Genomic DNA, 23494 nt, shown 5'->3' with positions numbered 1-23494 from the left:
AAACATGACAGAACAAGAAAACCTGGGAACATTGGACTTTTTTGATTTTGTTAAACTTGTAGGGGACTCTAAGGGATATGCTCTACTTCACACCAATAATGTTTGTAAGAACATCTGGGGGGGGGGGAGCATTAACCACAAGTAAAACAAAATTTTGTTCTTAAAATCTAGCTTTACTCTGTAGCATACTGCCTACTCCGAGGTGATCTCTGCCTAACATATAAAGCTATGTCAAACCCAGAGCTGTTGGACATGCTACACCTAAAAAAATCCCAATCCCTCCGAGCTACATGCTCTGGAGACTTAAACCTTGTCACCACAATAAACAGGACACGCTGGAGGGATAGATTCCTGTCCCAGAGACTTCCTATACTCTGGAACAAGCTACCTATCTATGTCAAGCAAAGTTCTTCATTAGCACTCTTCAAGAAAAATCTTTATGAGTGGATGGGAAACAGGAAATACACCACAGGGATCACTTTTGTGTCTCTGCTGGACAGTGGCACAGGAAAATAACTTTCTTGGGTGGCGTAAGCTATGGAACCTTGCTGGCTAGGCTTACGTAGGCCCTTGCACCGATAGCCTAGTACCTACTTATGAATAGTAGTGTGGCTATAATGCATGACATAATCTGCATGGTATAAAGTATTTTTTTCTCAGTTATTTCAAGTGTAATGGGGATACTAAAGTAAACAGGTGCCCCTTTTTTTTCCTTCTTTCTTTCTCCTTGCTCAGTGTTAAGAAATGTAGGTACTGCAACATAAAGAAGAAATATCTGGTCAAAAGAGCAGGATACAAGAAAAATGTATGTGCTTTTTTCACTCTTGCATAGGGGAATGGCTGGATTAAGGCCAATGGCTTGATTTAGTAACAAGTTGTAAGAGAACGCAAATAAATAAAAATAACATTTTCTAGCAAATAAATGAGCACTCATAGACACAATTCTGTATTTGCTTCTCATGCCACAATCTGATAAGGAGAAATAAAAACAGAATACCTCTTTCTTTCAATGGCTAGGAGATAATGTTTTCTGAAAGCACTTTTCCCAGTCTGGGAGAGTAATAAAGATAAGACAAAAACCAAACAGCACATAGTAGAAGCACAGGCTGTACCATGCTTACTGGCATGCATAACTTTCCTTTTAGGTTAACCCAAGTCTGTAAGTATGGCTCAATCTGGGACAATTGTTCCTATTAGGAGGGGAGAACTTCAATATTTGAAGGATGTACAACGTTTTGTGTATTAGTATTAAGTAAATAGATTTTAGGGCTGTACTGAGAGTGTGTTTTTTGTTTGAGGGCTTTCAATAAAATAAAAAGTTATGTAAGATGTGACATAGGCTCAAACGGCTATGACAAGAAACAACTGCATAAAAGATCAACCTGCCAAACAGTGTATGCATGTAATACAAAAGTTGGAACTAGAGACTTAACTAAAAAGCTGTTACACATAAAAGGTGGGAATAATAACTTTTTAACATAATGATGCTTTTTACATTTAAAGTAAATTGTCTCACAGATATATACAAAAAGGAAAGAATTGTGAACTACATTAAAAACTGTAAAGTGCAGATAGCTATGCTACAGGAGACACATTTAGACAGAACTGAACATGTGAATTGATATAAAAAGGTTTTCAAGACAGTTATTTAGTGGAATACCTGGAACAAAGGAAAAGATGAGTACTTATATTAACTGCAAGAGGGGTTCCAATAATGATAGAACAGGATAATAAGATAATAACACCAGATTTGAAGTACTAAGAGGCTAGTGGCAAGGGAGAAGGATTACACTAGCATGTATTTATATTCTACTTAAAATTGCTATAATGGAGCTTAAGAAAATTCTTGGAGAAATAATCAGCTTTCAGCAGGGAATATTACTTATAGGTGGGCTCTGGAATTTGATTTGCAGCAGTGAAGATGTATCGGGGGGGGGGCAGAACGGAAAATAAAACAAAGCAGGGTAGATTTTTGAAGAAATTTATGAACATGTTTGGCATGTAATGTGAATTCAGTAGTAGGAGGTCACAGTGAATTTACATATTATTCCCCAAGATGATCTAGATTAGACAGAACATATATTTCATAAGAACGTGTGCATTTAATCGAAAGGTTTGATACACATCCAATAATTATTTCAGATCATTCACCAATAACAATTAAATAAAAATACAGGGTAATGAAATAAGGATGAGACACTGGCACTTTCCCACCCGTTGAAAAGAGAGGAATTTAAGAAATGGGTAGCAGAAATTATTCAGGAGTTATTAGAGAAGATAGAAACTTCTTCTGAAAATACAGCTAGGGAGTGGGATAAAATTAAAGTGGAGTTACGGTGGAAATAAAGGAAAGAGAGACATGGTTAAGAAGTGACAAGAATCATTTAGAGGGACTGACAAAGGTTAAAGTTTTGCAGAACAGGAGAAATCTCACAGAACATGAAGAGGAGCAATTGCAGAATGCTAAACAGAAAATAAGGGATTACTTCAATAATAAATGTTTAGAAAGATTGCTGTTACGCAACTGTTTTTTCTTTTACAATAACTTCAGAGCACAAAAACTTTTAGCACAACAACTCAGGTAACAGAAAGTAGAAAGGGTTGCCACCAAACTTAGGCAGCCTATAACTAGGAAGATAGCAAGAGATCCTGTACAGGTACTATAAATATCTCTAAAATTAAAGTCTGAATAAAGCAGAGAAATATGGAAATCAAGAAATGTTTATGGAAGTATTAAATATGCCAATGCTAGAGGTACATGAGGCTCAATTACTAACAGTTAGGACAGGAGGAGAGGAGATAAAAATGGTGATGTGTAACCAATCTACAGGAAAGTCCTCAGGAATAGATGGTATTCTTGTGGAAGTTTGGAATCTGGGAGGGGAAAAAAAGAAAGATCTGGAAGGTTTTGTTTAACAGTATTTTAAGAGGAGGAGAAGCAAAAATATCCTGGAAGAAAGTGGTGGTGGCTGCAATATAAAGAGGGTTTTTTTTTGTTGTTTGTCTTTCGGCTTTTCCCAGTTAGGGGTCGCCACAGCGGAACTCCGGTCCACTAATGATTGGCAGTTTTTTTTTTATGGTGTCGAGTTGCCAGCCCGACGCCCAACCTTCAACGAAGGCACGCCCATTCAACGCACTCGAATGCCCACTTGACCACGGGAAGGACATGTAGACTCCATACAGAAGGCACTCCCAACCCAAGCCGAGAATCAAACAGGAGAACCTCTTGCTGTGAGGCAACAATGCTATCACTGATAAAGACCCATAAAACATTTGACAATATTAACAGAACAATGATGATCCAGAGGGATGTAGAATGCAAGAAAATACCACTGCTGTTGGTAGGTCTTGATGCAAAGAAAGCATATGACACAGTCAGCTGGAGTTTATGAGCAGGGCAATGGAAGCATTTGCATTCACTGATAAAATTATAAGGTTGATTAGGAGGATATATGAGGGATCTGAGGCGAAAATTAAAATGGGTGGGTTCCTCTCTAATAACTTCTGTTGAAGCAAAAGAACCAGGCAGGGATGTCTTTCCCCTTTGTTATTTGCATTATATTTAGAACCACTGGCAAAGAAAATAAGGGACTCAGAAATTTAAGGATATAATTGGCAAAGTAGTCAAGAAAAGTGGTCTCTGTTTGCACAGGATATTATTTTATAGGTTCATAGGTAGGTACTAGGCTATTGGCCCTAAAGCCTATATAAGCCTAGCCAAAAAGGTACCCTGGCTTTCGCCACCCAAGAAAATTATTCTCCTGTGCCCCTGTTGAGCAGAGCCACAGAGGTGATCCCCGGGATGAATTTCCTATTTCCCATCCAATCAAGATTTTTCTTGAATAGTGCTAATGAGGAGCTTTGTCTGATATAGATAAATAGTTTGTTCCAGAGTATGGGAAGTCTCTGGGACAGGAATCTATCCCTCCAGCATGTTCTGTTTATTGTGGTGACAAGGTTTAGGTCCCAAGAGTGTGTAGCTTGGAGGGATTGGGATTTCTTTAAGTGGAGCATGTCCAACAGCTCTGGGTTTGACATAGCTTTGTATGTTAGGCAGAGATCGCCTCTGAGTAGGCGATATGCGACAGAGTAAAGCTGGAGTTTTTGAGACGGTCTGCATAGGGCATCTGTTTGAGTCTGGTAATCCTCTTTGTGAGGTATTACTGCGGCCTTTCCAGTTGTTGTAGATGTCTTGTGAGGTACACACGAAAAGGGGCGTTGTACTCTATAATGGATCTAATGAGTGACAAGCAGAGGGGTACAATGACCTCTTTTTTCCCTGAATGAGGAACCTCTTGTGATGAGGTGTGCCACGTAGAAGGATTTCCTGACTACTGTGGCGATGTGATCAAAGGAGAGACTAGTGTCCACCTGTGCCCCAAGGTCTCTTATCAATCTTTCGCTGTTAAGTAGACTACCACCTATGTGGTAGCTCATGGTGAGTTTTTACCAAAGGGGATGACAATGCACTTTTTGGCATTGAGCTTGAGGGCATGGCTTTGACACCAGGCATTTGTCTTAGTGAGGCGCATTTGTAGAATGTTCACATCGTTAGGAGTTTCGATTATGGCTCCTAGTTTGCAGTCATCTGCGAACTTTGTTAGCCAAAGACCTTCTGTGTTATTCTGTACTTCAGAAAAGTAGATACCAAACAGGAGAGGACCCAGCACGGAACCCTGTAGTACTCCACTTGTCACTGGTCTGAAGTTGTATTTGGAGTCTGCTACTTTCACAGTATGGGTTCTGTCAGTGAGCCAGTTGGCAATCCATCTTGTGACATAGGGATTTATACCTAGTTTAGTAAATTTATCTATAATTCCAGAGTAGGGGATGGTGTCAAAAGCCTTGGAGAGATATAGATAGGCTGTATGAACCACCTTACCCTCGTCTACGGCTTTGGTGACTGCTTCAAAGAAGTCTATCAGGTTTAGGAGACATGATCTGCCTTTTACAAACTCAAACTGGGTGGGGTCCAGAATTTGTGGATTACCAATGTCTTTGTTTATAAGTTCCATGATGATACATTCCATGGCCTTGCAGACCAGGCTCATTAGGCTAATGGGGCAGTAGTTCCCGGGGTCCATGGTGGCTCCCCCTTTCTGGAGTAGGATAACCATCGCTGTGCTCCATTCAGTGGACACAAAGCCTGAGGTGAGGTTATGATTGAACATGGTGCTTAGGAGTGGTGCCAGTTCATTCTGTAGTTCATGTAGAACGCAGCCTAGGATGTTGTCAGGTCCCATGGATGCTGAGTTCTTGACTTTGGAGAGTGTGTTTTTTACCTGTGCAGCCGTGATTACAGGAACTTTGTATTCTTACGGTATAGAGATGGGCCCTTTAGGGGGTGAGAGGGGGGTAAAGATAGCACTGAACCTATCTGCCATGATGTTGGCAATACCAGTTGGTTCTGTATATTTAGTGCCACTGTGCTGTAACTTGGAGCAGATCTGAGTGTTGCGATTGAGATTCTTGACATAGCTGTAGAATGCTTTGTGGTTGTCTTTAGAATCAGTGGCGATTTTGTTTTCATAACTAGCTTTGGAGGATTTTATGAGGGATCTCAGCTTCTTACTGAGGCTGACCAGAAGTTCCACCAATCATGGGATTTTACTCTTTTTTGCAACAGTTTCTTTCTTCTGTTGTAGAGTTTGTTTATGGTAGGGGACCACCAGATTGACCTCCTTTTTTTGGAGAATAGCATCTTGGTTCTGTGAGGGATAGCACGATCCATGCGCTTGTGTAAGTGCTTATAAAGTGCATTTGTGTAGGATTCAGCAGTCATACCTCTATTGTCTGTCTGCATGGGTGTCATGAAGTTTGCCACTTCTGTCTTAAGAAGTGTAAAGTTGGCCTTAGAGAAATTTTTTACAGTGGTTTCCCTAATGGGGGCATGATGTGGATGTCTAGGGTGATTAGCTTGTGGTCGAATCTGACCAACGAGGAATTGACCTCTGGTGTGGAACACCGGTCGCCCATGTTGGTAATGACCAGGTCTAGGATATTGCTGCCCTTGGTGGGAGTGTGGATAAGTTGATCCAAGGCGTTGGAATTTATGCTGATAAAAACCAGAAATGCACATTTCAGTGTTCTGGAACACTGAGACATTTTCAGAATACAAAATTTATGAATCTAAAACAAAGGCAATAGCTGTAAATTATGTACCCACACACAAACTGGTTCAGCAATATGCATATTTATGGGGACTTGATAAAATTAAGTTCTTAGGAGTATGGATTAAAAAGGATTTTAGTGTGTCAGCTAAGGATATGCAAGAAGGGACTAAGCAAAAGATAATACAAAAACTGAGAATTTGGGAGCTCAGCTTTATGGATGTGAATAGCAGGATACAAGCAGTTAAAATGTTTTTAGTCTCTTTCATTTTATACGCAGGTCAGGTATATTTTTATCAACCAGAGGAGACGTTGTGGATAGCAATTAATAAACAGTTGAAGGATTTTATCTGAGAGGTGAAGACAGCAAGAGTCAAGTGGGATAAGATGATTCTTCCAATAGAACAAGATGGTCTGGGATTACCAATTTGAAGGGGTATTTCAGAGCTACACAGTTAAGGCTCCTATACACAACACAAGCAGAGGCCAATAAGTGGAGAGGATTGATGATGAAATGGGGGGGCACACAAAACAAGGATGGACTGGGATGTTGAATGCAGATTCTTAAAGAAAATAACAATAACCATACAGAATATTATATTCATAAAAGTAATAGTATTATAAGAACTAAACCAACACTGGAATGGAGAAAGGATATTCGGCCAATAAAGATGACTGGAATTAAGGATACAGACAATAGGCAAGAGGAGGCTTGAATTTATTGGAGAAAACTGGCAAAAGAACTGAGGTATTAGGAGCAAATAATTAGAGAGGGAAAGTTGACAGAATGGGAATAGGACAAGAATGTATTTGGACTGCAGGCTAGAGATTGTCTTCCCTGTCAAGGATTGATATTAGAGTATAGGCAAATAAATAGAAATAAGGGGACCTAAGCAAAAGACCAGCACTTGTAAAGATTTTAGTAGAATCTAGAAAAGAAGTTGCTGTTTAAAAAGGAATAATTAATAGAACATATAAAATACTGCATGATAACTATATGAATCTATCAGAGGAGGTTAGAAAGGATTGGGAAGGGAGACTGGATAAGCAATTTGACAAAGAAGCAATGGGAGGATATATTTAGGTCTCCCAAATATACAACAGAGTCTAGAAGATTTAGGATTGTTACTCGGAAGTGTTGACACAGGTATTTTTATACCTCTAGTAGACTCCAAATAATTTTTCCTCAAGTAGATAGCAAATGTTGGAGGTGTGATGGTGAGGAAAGAGGTAACAGGGAACATATTTTTTGGGAGTATAACTAGTTGGCAGACTGTAAAAATTCCCTGCAGACTACTCTATCAGAAATACTGTGTGAGCAAATTGGTATGACTAAGGAAATTATATTTTTGAGCTATGATACAGAATCAGAATTGCCTAGACATAGTAAGGCCATACTGAGTCTAATTGCGGCGGCTACCAAAAAAGAAATTACTAGAAAATGGAAATCAAAGTGTAAACCAACTATACTAGAAGTAGTGAATATAGTAGCAGAGAAAAAAAAAAACAACTGGAAATGGGATCTTTAGAAAAGCTATTTAGAAAATCACGTAGAATAAAATGGAAATTGTGGGAACAATACATGCAGATGAGGAATGTTTAAAAGAAGGCAGGATTTGAATGTAATGTTTGGCTAACAGTGACTGTGCAGATGTGATGTACAAGGTTTACAACTAAATTATGTCAATGTGGTTTGTTTTCATTTATATAAATGTATGCTTGTCTATGTCATAAGTGATATTTTTAAAACAGGTATCTTATTTATTAAAGTGAGTATTTACAAAGGGAAAAAAGCAAATCCTGCTGTGGAATACCAGTCCAGTTGCTTATCTGTGCTTTCATAAAATTAATGCATGCAGTCCGTTCCTTCTAGTTTCTCCTGTACTGCAGAAAATCTCATGCTTTCTCTGTACTCTCTCTTCCAACTCAAGCATTTATTGAAACAGCCCTTCTTGAGAAGTCTCATACTCAGTCTTTTCTTAATTTCAGACTCTAATTTTTACAATTTTATCATTGCATCTGAATAGTTGTTAAAGCTTCTATGATTTTCCAGCCTTTTATTTGAGTTTACATACTCTTTCAAGGTTTCATTTATTTTAATTATCTCTGAGCACGTCTGATTTATTTTCCTCTAAATTACTGAAAACCATTTACTGTACCAAAGTTAAAGCTTGTACAGCTTTTTTCACAGGCAGTGTTTTCTCTTCACCTTTTCTGGATGATTTCTTTCAGGTTCTCTACATATTTTGCTGGCAATCACGCAGTTTACTTACTAGCCAGTAACTGAATTTTGCCCAGACTGACAATTTCAATGGCCCTTTTTCTCCATTTCCATTTAAACGCAGAGAGAGATGAAATTAAGCTGTGAATCAGTGTACATACAACCATCTTGTAAACAGCCTGCCACATGTAGATTACTATTCCTAGTTCCAAGAGGTCATACAATTTTAAAATACTCCTGCTGTTAGTGGATAACTGTCCTCAAAACCACAGTTTTAGGGAATAGCACATATGCTCAGATTATCATGAATAACTAACAATGGACATCAATCTGCTAGTCAGGGCTTCTGACATTTTACAAAAATATGAAAATTTAAACAAGCATCTAATCATCATTACCTTCACAATAGTGCTCAGGAAGAAAAGACTGTAAGAAAATTAAAAAAACTAATAACAATGTAACAGTTCTGCAGCTGGTCATTACTAGTCAGTTTTGATGAATACAAATTCATCATTCCAGGAAGTAGGTATACCTCCAGTACAATTTTTTTTTTATGGAGGGAGATTAAAAAGTAAGGTTCATAGTTAAATACTACGCTAACTGCCCTGAAGAGATATTTTGGCCTAGCTAATAACTTGAGGTCAAAATCAAACCCTGCACCTTGTGTCTATAAAAGAGAAGACCTTAACCATTACACCACAGCTATCCAGTATTACTACTTTGTTGCTAACAGAAAATCAAAGCAATGTTTTAGCTCAATGAGGAAAACACAAAGACAGAAATTTAATTATGACAGAAATAAAAGAATTGTCAAGATTTGAAAGTTGATATAGTAAGGATTCAAGTTCCTAAATGTGCAGTGGTCAGAGGCAAGCAACAATGTCTTGTAGTGCAAGTAATGGAACCTAGTATGGAACCTAGTATGATTTCATCAGGAAACATCAGAAAAATAAATAATAGGAAAGGCTGACAAAGAAAAAGCAAACAAAAACATTTTATGTGCGGGAGGGACACTGCTGCAACTTTAAACACACCAGTACCAAGACTACTCAACCTTCAAGGTAAATGATAAACTCCATAAACTTGAAACACAACTGCCAACATACGCCAGAAAAATGAATTCAACTATTTGAGTTTGACAACTTCCACTCCAAACATGTCACATTAAGTAAATCCATGTACCCCAAGATCATATTATGTTAAAACAAAAAATCCAACATCCACTTTAGTTAACCTTATCTTAACGTTATTTTTTCTCCCAAAAATATCAACGAAACATTATCAAATTCCCAGAAACTATTTAGTGCTGTTTAATTTCCTCACGTTAATTTTTCTCCTGCCACTAATTGTAAAGGTCCCAACATTTTTTTTTATCTGTTCAAATCAGTTTTTATTTGTTTCAGAAAGAAAATCTGTCCTTGCCTACATGACACAGACCAACACTAAGAAATAAGAGAGTTGTATGCCTAATCACCATCCACTACTTCTATGCCTTGATGCTTGTGTTTTGTTGATGTTAAGTGCTTACACCTAAGCTGAGACTGTTTTCCAAAGAGTTCTTTGTTAGACAAATCATTACATAAGAACAAGGATGAGCTATACTGCAATACTACATACACAAACTAATCTTATTTTGGCAAATAAAGTGTTGCTTTTACCCATGTAACTGCCCATAATTTAATGATATCCTGAATGTAAAATAAATACTGCAAACCATTTTAAGTGGCAACTGTCAACCACAAATGAACAGAGCTGCTACACCAACTGGCATGTCTGATAACCCGGGAAGAGTTAAGGGGGGAGCTTGTTTTATGCTAATGCATCCGAACCACTCTGCTTTGCAGTACATTTTAACTTCTTAATCTTTTTTTTTTTTTTTTTTAAATGCTGACTTTTCTACTGTTTATTTTTATGTTTTCTGCTACAGTCATAGTAGGTTTGATTAGTAATTTATGAATAATATGGTCTTGGCTCTTCTGATTTACTAACAGTGCTATTAGCTGAGAAAGCTCTGACAACTGTTAAGTGCACATCTGCAAAGTATAAACTGATGATGGGCACATGGGCCTAATGTGCAGTACAAGAAATGATATTCTAAAGAAAGGGACATACATCCGACTACTAAAAAACAGATGAAAGAACTGCGAGCTGAAATCTTCAGTATCCCACTTTTTATGTCCTTCCAGCGGTTCATAAATCTAGGATCAATCCTTGGGGGCCACCCTGTAAAATCTGAAATCAATGATTTCTCTAGATGAAAAAGAAATTGTTTTCAGTTTTGTTTCACAAACTTTGTATGAGATTTACTCTCCCAGTCAAGATATTATTTACAACGTTGAATAAAATTTGTTATGAGAAAGGGTAAAAGCCTGCACCTGGGAATACAGAGATACAATTCACATATACATTCTTTTAACACAAAAGAAACATTTTTTGTGATATATAGATTATTTTTCATTTGTCAGAGAGAGAAAGAGAGAAAACATGAATTTGCAAAATTTGTAAGAGACTTTAGAAAGTTGGTCTTATCCCCCTGTGATTGCCAATCAGAGGGCATCCTACTGTCAGACTTGAGCCCATTTGTTCCCTAGGGTGAGATCTGTAAAGACAGGCAGTCATCCAATCTTCAAGGAGTATGCCGCTTTCAGTGGCATCATGGCAGTGAGAGCTATTTTGTATGAAGGCGCCAAACCCTCTCCAGGGTGGTACTGTGGGCACCTACATCATCATAGGAACCATCTATGCCTGTGTATCATTTCACACAGGGCTACTGTCACCTGCTTGTGTAGTCATTCACACATTATCCCTGCACCTGCCACTGCATGTTTGACTCCATCTCACCCATCCAGCAGTGGTCAAGTATGGCAGTATGAAATGGTTAGGACCTTCCCTCACCCCTCTTCCTAGATGGACACACCCATTTCCCCTGACATGCTATCAAGCATCCAAGCTGCTAATTAAATCCAGAGCACCTGAGTGATATCAGAGCTTTAGCCTTCTACTCCACTGGTACTGCTGATCGATCTTCAATTTACCTTCTTAGCAAGTTCTGTTTCTGTCAGATATTTAGATTCAGAAGGAGAACAAAGCAAACACATTATTGCATGCAGCAAATTTGCCCACCATCTCTTCCACAGGTTCTGTCCTTATCTTTGTCTATTTCCATTCTGGTTACTGTGTTAGAACACTTGCCACATCCTGACCAACTGCAAGCTCAGACCACATTACATTTAAAATAGTAGCAACAAAAGAAATAACAACAAATACAACCAACAGTGGAGCACAAGGATAATACAAACTGGTCACAAAAAAAAAAGTGAGAGCTACTATGTGCAAAGTTTACATCATGTTGAGCTTTACATTTTACAAGCGGAAGAGTGGAATCAGAGGAGTAGCAGGACTAGTCTTGGAAATTGTAGTAAGCAACACAGTAAGAGACAAAGCAAGAGATAAGTAATGGTAAAGACAGAATCCAAGGAGACAGAGGGATAGAGAAAGGCAACCACAACATTAAATTAGTTCAGAATCTCTCTAAATTTAATCCCTCCATTTTTAACGACATCTTGTCTAATACTAATTGGAGCATTCTCAAATCTCTTCCTCCACATGATACCCTGCTCTACTTTAATAACTGTTTTCTAACAATATTAGATAGCCTAGCCCCTACCAGAATCAAAAGACTCCAATCTAATTATGCCCCGTGGTTAACAAAATCTACTAAATAAATCATGAATAATAGGGACAAAGCATGGAAACTCTGGCTTAAATCTAACAATACATCTAACCTTATTAAGTATAAACAGCTCTGTAACCAAGTCAAAAAACTTATCTTTAAAGACAAAGAGCATTTCCTCTGGAACCAACAAAATTAATAGAAAACCCACCCCCACAATTTTCTGGTCTTCTATCAATAAATTTCTGAATCCAGGCACCAAACCTAACCCCTGCCCACACCCCAACAGGACATGTGAACAAACAGCAAGTATCTTTAACTCATACTTTATTGACACCATTGCCAATATTACTTCTACCTTTCCCCTACCACACCCTAATAACTCTATAGCTTCATCTCCACCTCCCCCTCAACATATTTCACCTCACAAATCTCCCTAAACATCTAATATTTTGCATCATCCTCTCCTAATATCTCCACTTCCCCACTAAACAACATACACCAGTCTCCCCAGCCTCCACTAGATCTCTCTCCTATCCCTACTTCTTACATCAGAAAATGTCTTCTGCAATTAAAGCCATGCTCTAATGCAGCTGACAGCATTCCTACCAAATTTCTAAAAATTGCTGCTGACTCAGTGGCCTATTCCATTAGCATACTGATCAATAGATCTATCCAAGAATTTCACATCCCTACCCTCTGGAAAAAAAGCCATCATCCTACCACTCAACATCTCAGATTTTCGACCCATTGCTATACTTTCCCCATCTCAAAAATTCTAGAAAAATGTGTGCAAAGACAATTCCGACTACCTACTTAAATACAATATTCTTTCCCCTACTCAGCATGGACTCAGGAAACATTGTACCTGCCTTTTTTTGGACTTATCAAAATTATCAAAAGTGTTCAACACCATTTCTGACCCTATCTTCCTCTCCCATCTTTCAAAGTGTTCAACACCATTTCTCACCCTATCTTCCTCTCCCATCTTTATAGGTCTATCTCCCCAATCTCTTAACTGGTTCAGAAATTCTCTCTCCAACAGGGAGCATGATGTTAAATGGCAGAACTCCATTTCCCCTTACATTCATAACCCAACTGGAGTTCACCAAGGTTCAATTTTAGGCCCTCTTTTGTTCAACATTTTATTAATAACCTCCACCAAGTCATCCAACAGGGCTCCATAATCCAGTGCACAGACGGCTCTAACATAGTCTGCTCTGCTCTAACCTCAGATACATTAAAACAATCTACCCAAGCAGCATTTTTCACTGTGGTAAAATGCAGTTCAGTGAATTTGCTCCTGGGGGGAGTTGTGTCCCCCGCTAATTATATATACCAACTCCGACATCGCACTACAGTGAGGAAAAGTAAAATTTTCCAGTCTTCACTGTACTGCGACCTCACTATTAACAGTTCGCTGAACTACATTTCCGATGTACATGCAGTTCGCTGAACTGAATTTTCGTTAAAATAATATAGACCCCCCCACACACCAAACAGTTAGGGGTTATAATTGATGAAAACCTCAAATCTGATCTTCACATTCAAAATAATACAAGCAAGACTCACAAAAAACTCAGGTTACTCTATAGATATAACACATTCCTCTCCTGCCCTGTTAAACAAACTCTAGCTCTATCATATCTTTTACCCTCACTAACGTATGGCACACCCTATCCAACCTGCAGTTTTCCCAGTTAATAAAACTAGAAGCTTGCTATAAAGAAATTGCCAAATTTGCCACAAATAATCACCACTCTACTCACCACTGCACTGCTTTTAAACAGTTACAATGGCTAGAACTCCCCCACTATCTACTCAGCCAGCTGACTACCACACAAACTGATTTGCAAGCTTCATGAGTGCCCTGTTCTAAGCTCCCTACTAACGCTATACAACCCTGCCAGAACTCTACAATCTGAACACTAATATCTTCTCCAAATTCATAAACCCAAGCTACCTGCTGGCCAGCTATTCTACTCCTGGAGTATTGCCAAAATCTGGAATAACCTGGCTCCTTCTATCCATTTGTAACAATGCCCCTCCAACTCTAAAAGTACACTACACAATCATCTTGTCTCCAAATGGGTATGTAACTGTTGTATTACACAGTATGACATCACCTAACCCTACAGTCAACCTTTTTGCATTATTACATTACCAATTTCTGTTTTTTTCTTTTCTTTTTAGTCTATCGTACATTATGTAATACCTACGAAAATATGTAACTCCTATGTCAATATTTGAAATTTGTATTAATGTTTTCATCTCTTTTGCAATTTTATGTAAGTCCTTTTGTAACTCTTTATTTACTCTGGAGCTTTTCTCCCCGAGCGTCCACTGAAAATTGGCTACCATGGCCCAGTGGACTTTCCCGGTAAACAACTGCCAATAAATAAATAAATAAAATAAATACCGTAAGACAAACGTGAGCAAGGAGAAAGAAAAGCTATGTATATATTTACAGGAAGCAGACACATAGTGGCAATCAATAAAGCTGTGGTGTAAATGGGCTGACATGGAAGGAAATTAATCTAGTGCAGAACAGTGTTTATTAAGCGATATATCCTGTGTGTTAGCATTTGGATGCGTTAAGGTATATTTTCTTAAGTAAAAAAAAAAAATCTGCAACAGTAATTATGACCTGTATTTACTGTTGGTAACTCACCATCTTTTCTTAAAAAATTATTGACTTTCTTAAGAAAATGATTGACTGCAACAATTGGTTTAGTTTATGGTGTCATTCCAAGGGGACCTGACAGCCTGGGATGACATGATTGACAAACCACAATGCTTTGCCAGAGATGGCCTGCATCTGTCACCCTTGGGCTTCAGGCTCCAGGCAAAGGCTCTTGCCTCCCCCATTGTGCCTTTTTTTAGGGAATGCCATGACTTCAAAACTACAAACATGAAAATTTCATCAAAATATAAATTAAAGGTCATGCTGCTAAATGCTAGGAATCTAAATATGAAAACTGTCCTCATTGCAAGCATTCTTAACCCTGGAAGATGCTGACATTTGCGCAGTCACAGAAACCTGGTTCAAAGCTACATAGAGCACTCTAGCCATACCAGGTTACTCATCCTATCATACATTCAGACCCTACACCGTGGGCAGCAAAGGAAAAGGAGGTGGAGTCGCAATATATATATATAAATAAAAGACATACACACCTCCAGGCTGATCAAACAGTATGATGCACAGGAAACACTCCAGGTGCAGTTAACAATTGACAAGACCCCTATTCAAATCATGGCTAGCTATAGGCCTCCAACATTGACTCAAGATGCCCACACCACCAATCTGGACCTCTTCGAATCTATCAAGATTCAACCCTTTATCCTGATCCTGGGCGACTAACTATCCAACTACAGAATGGAAGAAATACTCATGCCAAAACACAAATGTCCAGAGATTCTTTGATTTCGTCAATGCAACTGCCTTGGACCAGTTGGTCGACACGTCCACAAGAGGTGAAAATATCTTGGTATTAACCAACATGTGTAACCACTGCAGCATCCCTACAGTGTCATCATCCCTGGTACAATCTGACCTCAATGCAGTCACTTTCGAAGTCACCCCCCCCGAGCTAGGGTCAAACAAAAAACCTTCGCCAGAGGTGATTACAACCTCTTACGGGAAGGTATAAACAGCTTCACATCCCCCCCCCCCTTAGGAATTGGCACACATGTCCAAACCTACACCAAAGTACTACATGAGAATTTATATAGCTGTATGGAATCACGAATACCTGACAGGACGAAATCCTCCTTCTTAAGGAACAGTAAACCTGTCTGGTGGACATCTGTAATAAATAAACTCTATAATAAAAGGAAAAACTTGCTGTCCAGGACCAAGAAGGAGCAGGTGCCTAATTGGAAGCACTCTCTCCTTAGCCTGAACAAGCAAATAAGAGTACTAGTGAAATCCAACAAAGCAAACTTACAGTCAAACTGGCCACATCTACTAAAGACAATCATAAGGCCTTCTTCACATATGTCCACAATCTCAAAGGAAGCACTCAGAAATGGTGGTCAAGGACACCACATACACAAACACCATAGATATAGCCAACCTGCTGGCAGACAGGTTTAGTGAAAACTTCACCTCTGTGTCCCCCCAATCAGTAAATCATAACATCCCCACTACCTGCCCCCCCTCCCCTTATCTCTAGGGAGCAAGTTATTACTGCCCACTCAAAGGCAAAAAATACAGCCTCCATGGTACCTGATAACATCCCAGGCTGTGTCCTACATGAACTCATGCAGGAACTTGCAACACCATTAGGCACCCTATTCAACCAAATCCCGAGTACTGGCTTCGTCCAAGCTGAGTACAGGACAGCCACTGTCATCTCTTTGGACAAAGGTGGAGCGTCCACCAATCCAGAAAATTATAGACCCATCAGCCTAACTAGCCTGATCTGTAAGGCCATGGAACGGATTATCATGGACCTCATTAACAAGGACACTGGCAACTTCCAAACACTCGGTCTCACACAGTTTGGTTTCGTCAAGGTGAGGTCATGCCTGTTAAATTTGGTCGACATGAGACAGTCACCAAAGCCATGGACGAGGGGAAGAAGGTGCACAGCTCCTACCTTGACCTGGCCAAAGCCTTCGATACTATTTCCCACTCAGGTATAATAGATAAACATAATAGATAAACTCTCTCAACCAGGCATCAATCCATATGTTACCAGATGGTTAGCAAACTGGCTCACTAACAGAACCCACCTAGTCAAAACAGGGGAAGCCACCTCAAACAGTAGACCAGTAACGAGCGGTGTACTCCAGGGCTCAGTCTTGGGGCCTCTGCTGTTTGGGATATACTTTTCTGAGGTGCAGGCCAAAACCAGAGGGCTATGGCTGACCAGCTTTGCAGATGAGGGCAAGCTGGGTGCTGTCATCAATTCCCCTAGTGATGTGGACATCCTTTAAAAGGGTCTCACCCAAACAAATGACTGGTGCCAGAAACATGGCCTCAAGCTGAATGCCAAAAAATACATCACCATCCCCTTTGGGGAGAGTGACGTCCGCACAAATTATCACATTAGTAATAAGGTCCTAAGCACACAATCAGTTGTGAGGGACTTGGGCACCCAAGTTGATAGTAAACCGACTTTTGACCACCATATTGCCTCTGTTGTACAGAAAGCTTGCTACATAGCCCACCTCACTAGTAAGGGTATCTCATCCAAGGACAAGGTCGTCATAACATCCCTGTATTCTTCCTTTATAAGACCGATTATTGAGTACAATGCCCCATTCGGCATGTACCTCACAAAGCACATGCAGCAACTGGTCAGACCACAGAGGTTCCTCTCCAGGAGAATCCAGGGCCTCAAACATCTACCCTACACAGATAGGCTAAAGGCCCTGTCCCTCTGCTCAGTCTCCTACAGACTCCTCAGAGGTGACCTCTGTCTGACATACAAAGCAGTCTCAAATCCCACCTTGATCAGTCCGCTACATATCCGCAAGTCAAGCTCCATTCAAGTAACCCGCATGTGTGACCTCAATCTGGTCTGTGACATCAATAGGATTTGTTGGCAGGACAGATTTGTGTCCCAGTGACTCTCCCTTTTGTGGAATAGACTCTCTCCCCATGTGAAGCATACCTCATTAACTATTTTTAAGAGCAAACTAGATAATTGGATGAGGTACAGAAAATACACCCCTAGGATTCCACCTGTGTCCCTGCTGGACAGTGGCATAGAGTGCTGACTTTTTGGAACATGGGCTAAATTCTTGGCTAGGCTTGTAAAGGCCTCAGGGCCAATAAATAACCTAGTAACTTCCTATGATCCTATGATTTAATTATCATAAAAACTGCTATTAAGGAGTACTGATCTTTTTTTTTCCCTTAATTTAATGGAGGAGTATGTAAAATCAGAAAGTTACTACTGTAGATATCATTTTGATATCATAGAAGTAATTTATACACAAGATTTGTTGTGAATATCTGTAAGTCCAAAGTAGGTGAAACAGATCTGCTACAGGAGCTCCACACAGATTACAAGATGGTATCACATTTGGGAAATTAGCCGCGGTGGTGGTGCTGCGGTAGCATTGTCGCCTCACAGTAAGACGCTGTCCGGTTCGATTCTCAGCTACAGTGTCTTCTGCGTGGAGACATGCATGAATGGGCGTACCTTCGTTGAAGGTTGTGCATCAGGGCTGGTAACTCGGCATGTAAAAGTCATTAGCGGACCGGAGTTCCGCTGTGGCGACCCCTAACCAGGAAAAGCCAGAAGACACAAACAAACAATCACATTTGGGAAATTAATGCAATTTTGAGGAAGTCAGGTATGCATTATTAAATATCATAAATCAAGCATAAAAAAATATGTGTGTGGTCGCCATGAGTGGTAGAAGTGAAACTTCTTTAAGGAAGTATGAAGGATAGTATAAGCTCCTTCACACTTTTCTACTGCTCGTGGTGACCACGCACACACTTCTTTTTTTTTTACCCGCCCAGGTACAGTGAGAGTGAGGGAGTTCATTTTGCTCTGACTACCTGGAATGGAATGACAGCTATTACTTCCCATGGTTTGGTAAAGCAACACCTTAATCAAAAGTTAGTACTACTCTTTTTCCAAGTTTACGCATGGTTTAAACCACTTAGTTCTGCATACTCACTGTTCATTCCCCAGTATTTCTGCAAAGTACTGTGGCATCCTATTAAGGTGATCAAGTGACAAAGCAAACTTAACCCCGTAGCTCTGGAGAAGCAAAACCAATCACCAAAACTGCTTGTTTAGCAAACAGTAGTTAAAAGGTTGCTGGTCTATACTTTACCGATATCGACTCGATTTAATTTAATAACATAAACTCGTCTTTGCAATATGTTGTGCATATTTCTGTGTTCCAATTGTATCGTGGAATTCCAGGTTTTAAGATCCAAGACAGAGTAATTTACTGATTTTATGCTATAGTCTGAAAATGCAAAGTGTGATCTAATGAATGCATTGATAAATGTGCACAAATACAGTGATATTTGCATCAGTTTTCTCTATATGATGTTTGCCAGGGATCGCTCACTCGCTCTCACACTTCCCTCTCACTGTGTGTCTCAGTGTGTGTGTGTGTGTGTGTGTGTGTGTGTGTGTGTGTGTGTGTGTGTGTGTGAGAGAGAGATTGCTCGCTCTCACTCTTCACTGTCAATATGAGTGTGCGTGTGTGAGACTGCTAGCTCAAACTCTTCATTGTCTGTGTGTGTGTCTGAAAAGATGGAGCAGAAGTATGGAAGTCAAACTCCGATCTCTCACACCGTCCCATAAGTTTTACTTCATAAACTTTTTGAGTGGAACAAACTTAATATTGGGCATAATGGATTCATATAATGCCTCACTTGAAAATTCAAAATGATTCTTTAGCCAGTACATGTGATCAGTAAAGGTTTAGATGATTGCAGCAAGAAGTACAATTGAGTAAGTAAGCTGTAATTTTTAGACTCAGATTGTTGGTTAGTAAATTTATTTATTTTTTTATATATGACAAATTTGGTTTAAAATAGGTATATACCCTTTAGGGAGGTTTAATTTATATCTTGTATTTTCTGCTGAAAAAAGCTTATATTTCAAAAATTCAGTGCATGTCAGGTTTTTAATTTGAGGGAAGTATGATAAATCTAACATACAGTTATTCAACTTGAAGTCTGGATTTTTATTAATGGGTTGCATACTAATTTAAAAAATTTCTAAAAAAACTATTGTATAAATTTAAAAATACCAGAAATTTTTGAAAGAGAAATCGTTCAGTTATAAAATGTATTAGTTTTAAATTCTTGAGGTTTTGGTGACTTAACTGGGGTAAGCCCAAAATATTACACTGATAACTAAGTGGCTATGCCTATCTCTGACCCATAGAGGTTGAGAATTTGCTGAAAGGTTAATGACTCTGGTTTCTCTAATAGCATTTATAATTAAATAATACATGTAGAAATCTGGCACACCAAGCTTTCTTTGCTTTCTGGGTAGGGTTAGTTTATTATACGTTACACACATACTTTTAGGTGACTATATACATTTATTTATCTTTGAGGTAATGTCTTTGAAAAATGTAAGCGATAAAGTTTGAAAGGAAGGACTGAAGAGAAAAAGGAATTTTGGAAGAATGTTCATTTTGACAATGTCATCTGTTGACAAAAAGGGAAAGATTTACATTATTCCATCTTGTAATATATCTTGCTGAATGTTATTATGGCATTGTTGAGAAACATCTTAGATTGCTCTTGATCAAAGTTTATACCTAGGTATTTCAAGGATGTAGAGATTTTGATCATGACATGAAGTACTTCTGAGACTTGATTTGAATTTAGAAGAATGGTGGTGGATTTATGAATATTTAGACTGCAGTTCGACAATTTAGAAAAGGTACTAATGGTTTGTATAACTTTGGAAGTATCCAAATTGGGAAGTGAAAGATAAATACAGATATCATCAGCAAAAGCAGGAAGTGGTAAAGTAATGTTAAAAAATGTGGGTGGACAACATAAGAGTTTTGTGTTAAAATCATGAATAGTGGCTCAATATAGAGAGTGAATAAATATGAGGATAACGGGCTGCCAGCTCGGCTCCATTTATAATGAAAATAGGATTAGAAAGACTGTATTTATGTATAGTAGAGTATAAGCTATATCATAAAGGCTTTTGATGGCTTTAATAAAGGAAGTGGGACAAACAAAGTATTGCATAAATGTAAATAAAAACTTTAAGGTTAATATGATCAGAGGCTTTAGAAGAGTCTATAGAAAGAAATAAGTTGTTAAGATTGCATTAATTTGTAAAAAAAAAAAAAAAATGTGCAGCTGGAACAGTATCATCCTAAGTTTGTCTGCCTTTTAGGAAACCAGATTAATCGGGGAAAAACAGTGAAGGAAGAACAATTTTTAATTTATTAGCAAGAATAGAAACATATTTTCATGTCTGCATTGATCAGTGAATGCAAGGCTGTCAAGCAATTATGCCTACCCACTGCCTGCGTACTAGGAGACAGCAAGTCCCAATGTAAAGCCCACATTAATTGCCCCTTCCCACCATAAACCCATACTTCATCATCAATAACACTGAACTGTGCATAAACTGCAGTCAACAATGCAAACGCACGTTTATCTCTTATAACTGAAAATGTGAGTATTACACATTCACAAAATCGTTCTTTCTCCCCACTTAAAAAGTTAACAAAACAATAAGTATGAAACTCTTTCAATGCCTTTCATAACTGACTGACTATAATCCTCAGTAATTTATCAGAAATTTTAGAAGGGAAAATGCATGAACATGAGGCAGAATCAGGGACCTTAAAAAGTAACTAGAACAGGTTTTGCACCAAGATGCATTTTTAAAGATAATTATGAAACTCGAATGTCTGGCATTAATGACTGTTTGTAACCCTCACTGATTTACAAAAAAAAAATCATTAAATAAAAAATACCAGGGACAAAGTAAACTACAATCCAAAAACATGGCCATTCTGCAAAATCGGACAGTTATAAAAAATGTTTTATGCTCAGTTTGAGAGGTAGACAAGGGTGGCAAGATTTTTTTTTTTTATTTTGGTCCCCGTGATCGCTTGCTTACTATTATTCTTATTTACTTCAGGATAGCCCAATAAATTGTGTTTTTAAGTTACTACAGTTTCCTCTGATAGAACCTTTAATAAAATAATTGTGAAATGTGACTGATAAACTTAGAATGTTAAGGTAGCAGCATGCAGCTGTCAAAACTACGCCACTGCCTTAACATTGGAAGCAGTACACACACTACTGCAGACCAATGTTCTCCATCACTGCCACTTCACATTCCAGGCTCAACTGTTCACCAACCCATTAAATGCTGCCCCAAAGACAATAACGTGGGGTTATTAACATCATCTTTTCAGAAATGGTATGATAAAGGAGGCCCACCATGTTAACTTGCTGGACAAATCAAAATATCCAATTAAAAGGGTAAAATCCTGTTTAAAGTCCCGCAGAGAGTCCACACTGTCATAGGTATACAGTAATGCATGCTATAAGCAGTGTTACCACCTGTCCCACTTTGTGAGGGACAGTCCTTCTTTGCCATTTCTTTTTTATTTTTTCACAGGACACAACTGCCCAATTGTCCTGAGATTTTTAAGACAAAAAATATTTCCTAAGTTTTCTTTAATACTTGTATAAAACAGTTATTTTTATCTGAAACACCTAAATGTTACATGAAATAGCATAAGCAACTGAAATGCTACAATAATAAGCTTTTATTTTAGCAAAAAGTGAGGTTCTATGCTTTGTATTGGTCATGGGTATGTTTTGTCCTGCAAAATCTAACATTTGTACAGAAAATGTCCCACTTTGGGCATTTGAAAAGGTGGCAACTGTAGCTATAACACTCTGAATTTACACCAGATGCACAAAGAAACTGGTAATGCTAGATTGGCGTTGCTCATCTTTCCCACCCACAAGCCCCCGACTTAATATATAACGTCCGCCGTGGTCCAATCCACAACATTTGAGGTAAACAATAACACCATTACAGCTATCAATATAACACACGAACAAGACCATAGCATTCCAGTTATCTGTTGCCCAGGAAACATGTAAAAACCAATCAGCAAAGAGAAAATCTACCCTTAGACAAGCGCCTCCAGCTTGCAGACGCGCCCTCCCGACTGGTCTAGTAAAAAAAATAATAATAATTTACAGAGTGACGCGCAGTCTGAGCAATCGGATTTTTCGGGGGCGGGGACTCCACGATTCAAGTGCGTCCAGTCCAAATGACAGCGAAGGTAGGTCATCGTTGAAGGCCGAATTTGTGCTGTTTCTAGTATTTTCCAAACGTGTCAGCACGTTTGGGGATAATCAGCGAACGGTTAAACTGTCCCACTAACCAAGCAAGACACCCACAACCCCATAAAAAGCACAAGACCACGAAATTAGATGACTCCATTATTACTACAACGGTAACACTTTTCATGGGAAAAATAGATGCTGCATTATGTTAGTAAAAGCCAACGTCAAAGGTACTCTTACCTTTCTGCGGGGCATCGTTTTTTTAGATCTCACTTTTTAATCCGATTACTCAGAGCTAAATACAACGGCAGTGGTTTTATAACTGAATAGGCAATCAAAAACCTTCAAACGTTTCTCTCGCGCCAATCTACAGTCTATTTGCTATACATATGATTACTTCCGCCAAGCGCATGTTTGGTAGTCCGACTGGGGGGCGTGCCTAGCTAGCCAGCTATGCTGTTTAAGCGTGTAGTCTTGAACGATTAATTGTCAGATTTTAAAAAAAAATCATTAAAAGGATCGAAATTCAACTTTAGTTTTTCCCAGTTTGTGAGCATTACAATTTGCCACCAATTATTTTTATATGTTTCTGTGGAGCCGACACACTTTCTGATGTCGGTTTATTCTACTCATTATGATGGAGACCTACCCTGGCAAAATCAGGGACAAAGCCTGGGGTGTAGCAAGCAAACTCCATTTTGTACTCTCACGCT

General features: G+C 38.8%; 1 protein-coding gene across 3 annotated transcripts in view; it reads right to left on the bottom strand.

Annotated features, from left to right (window-relative positions):
* Positions 1-23193, bottom strand: part of LOC122788133 (histone acetyltransferase KAT7-like) — a 1071811-nt gene extending 1048618 nt beyond the window's left edge. For 2 of the 3 annotated variants that reach the window (XM_044055075.1, XM_044055076.1), the window contains exon 1: positions 23022-23193. In XM_044055075.1, coding sequence (XP_043911010.1) covers positions 23022-23036 — 15 coding nt within the window. In that variant the 5' untranslated portion in view covers positions 23037-23193. Of the gene's footprint in view, positions 1-22619; positions 22653-23021 lie in introns of those variants that run through there. The other variant, XM_044055077.1, reaches the window with a different exon arrangement.
* Positions 23194-23494: the final 301 nt, after the last annotated feature.

Source organism: Protopterus annectens, chromosome 13.part0 (genome assembly GCF_019279795.1).
Source record: "Protopterus annectens isolate FY-2018-M chromosome 13.part0, PAN1.0, whole genome shotgun sequence".
Classification (NCBI taxonomy): Eukaryota; Metazoa; Chordata; order Ceratodontiformes; family Protopteridae; genus Protopterus; species Protopterus annectens.
Note: the sequence above shows the minus strand (reverse complement) of the source record. Positions and strands in the feature narration are given on the sequence as shown.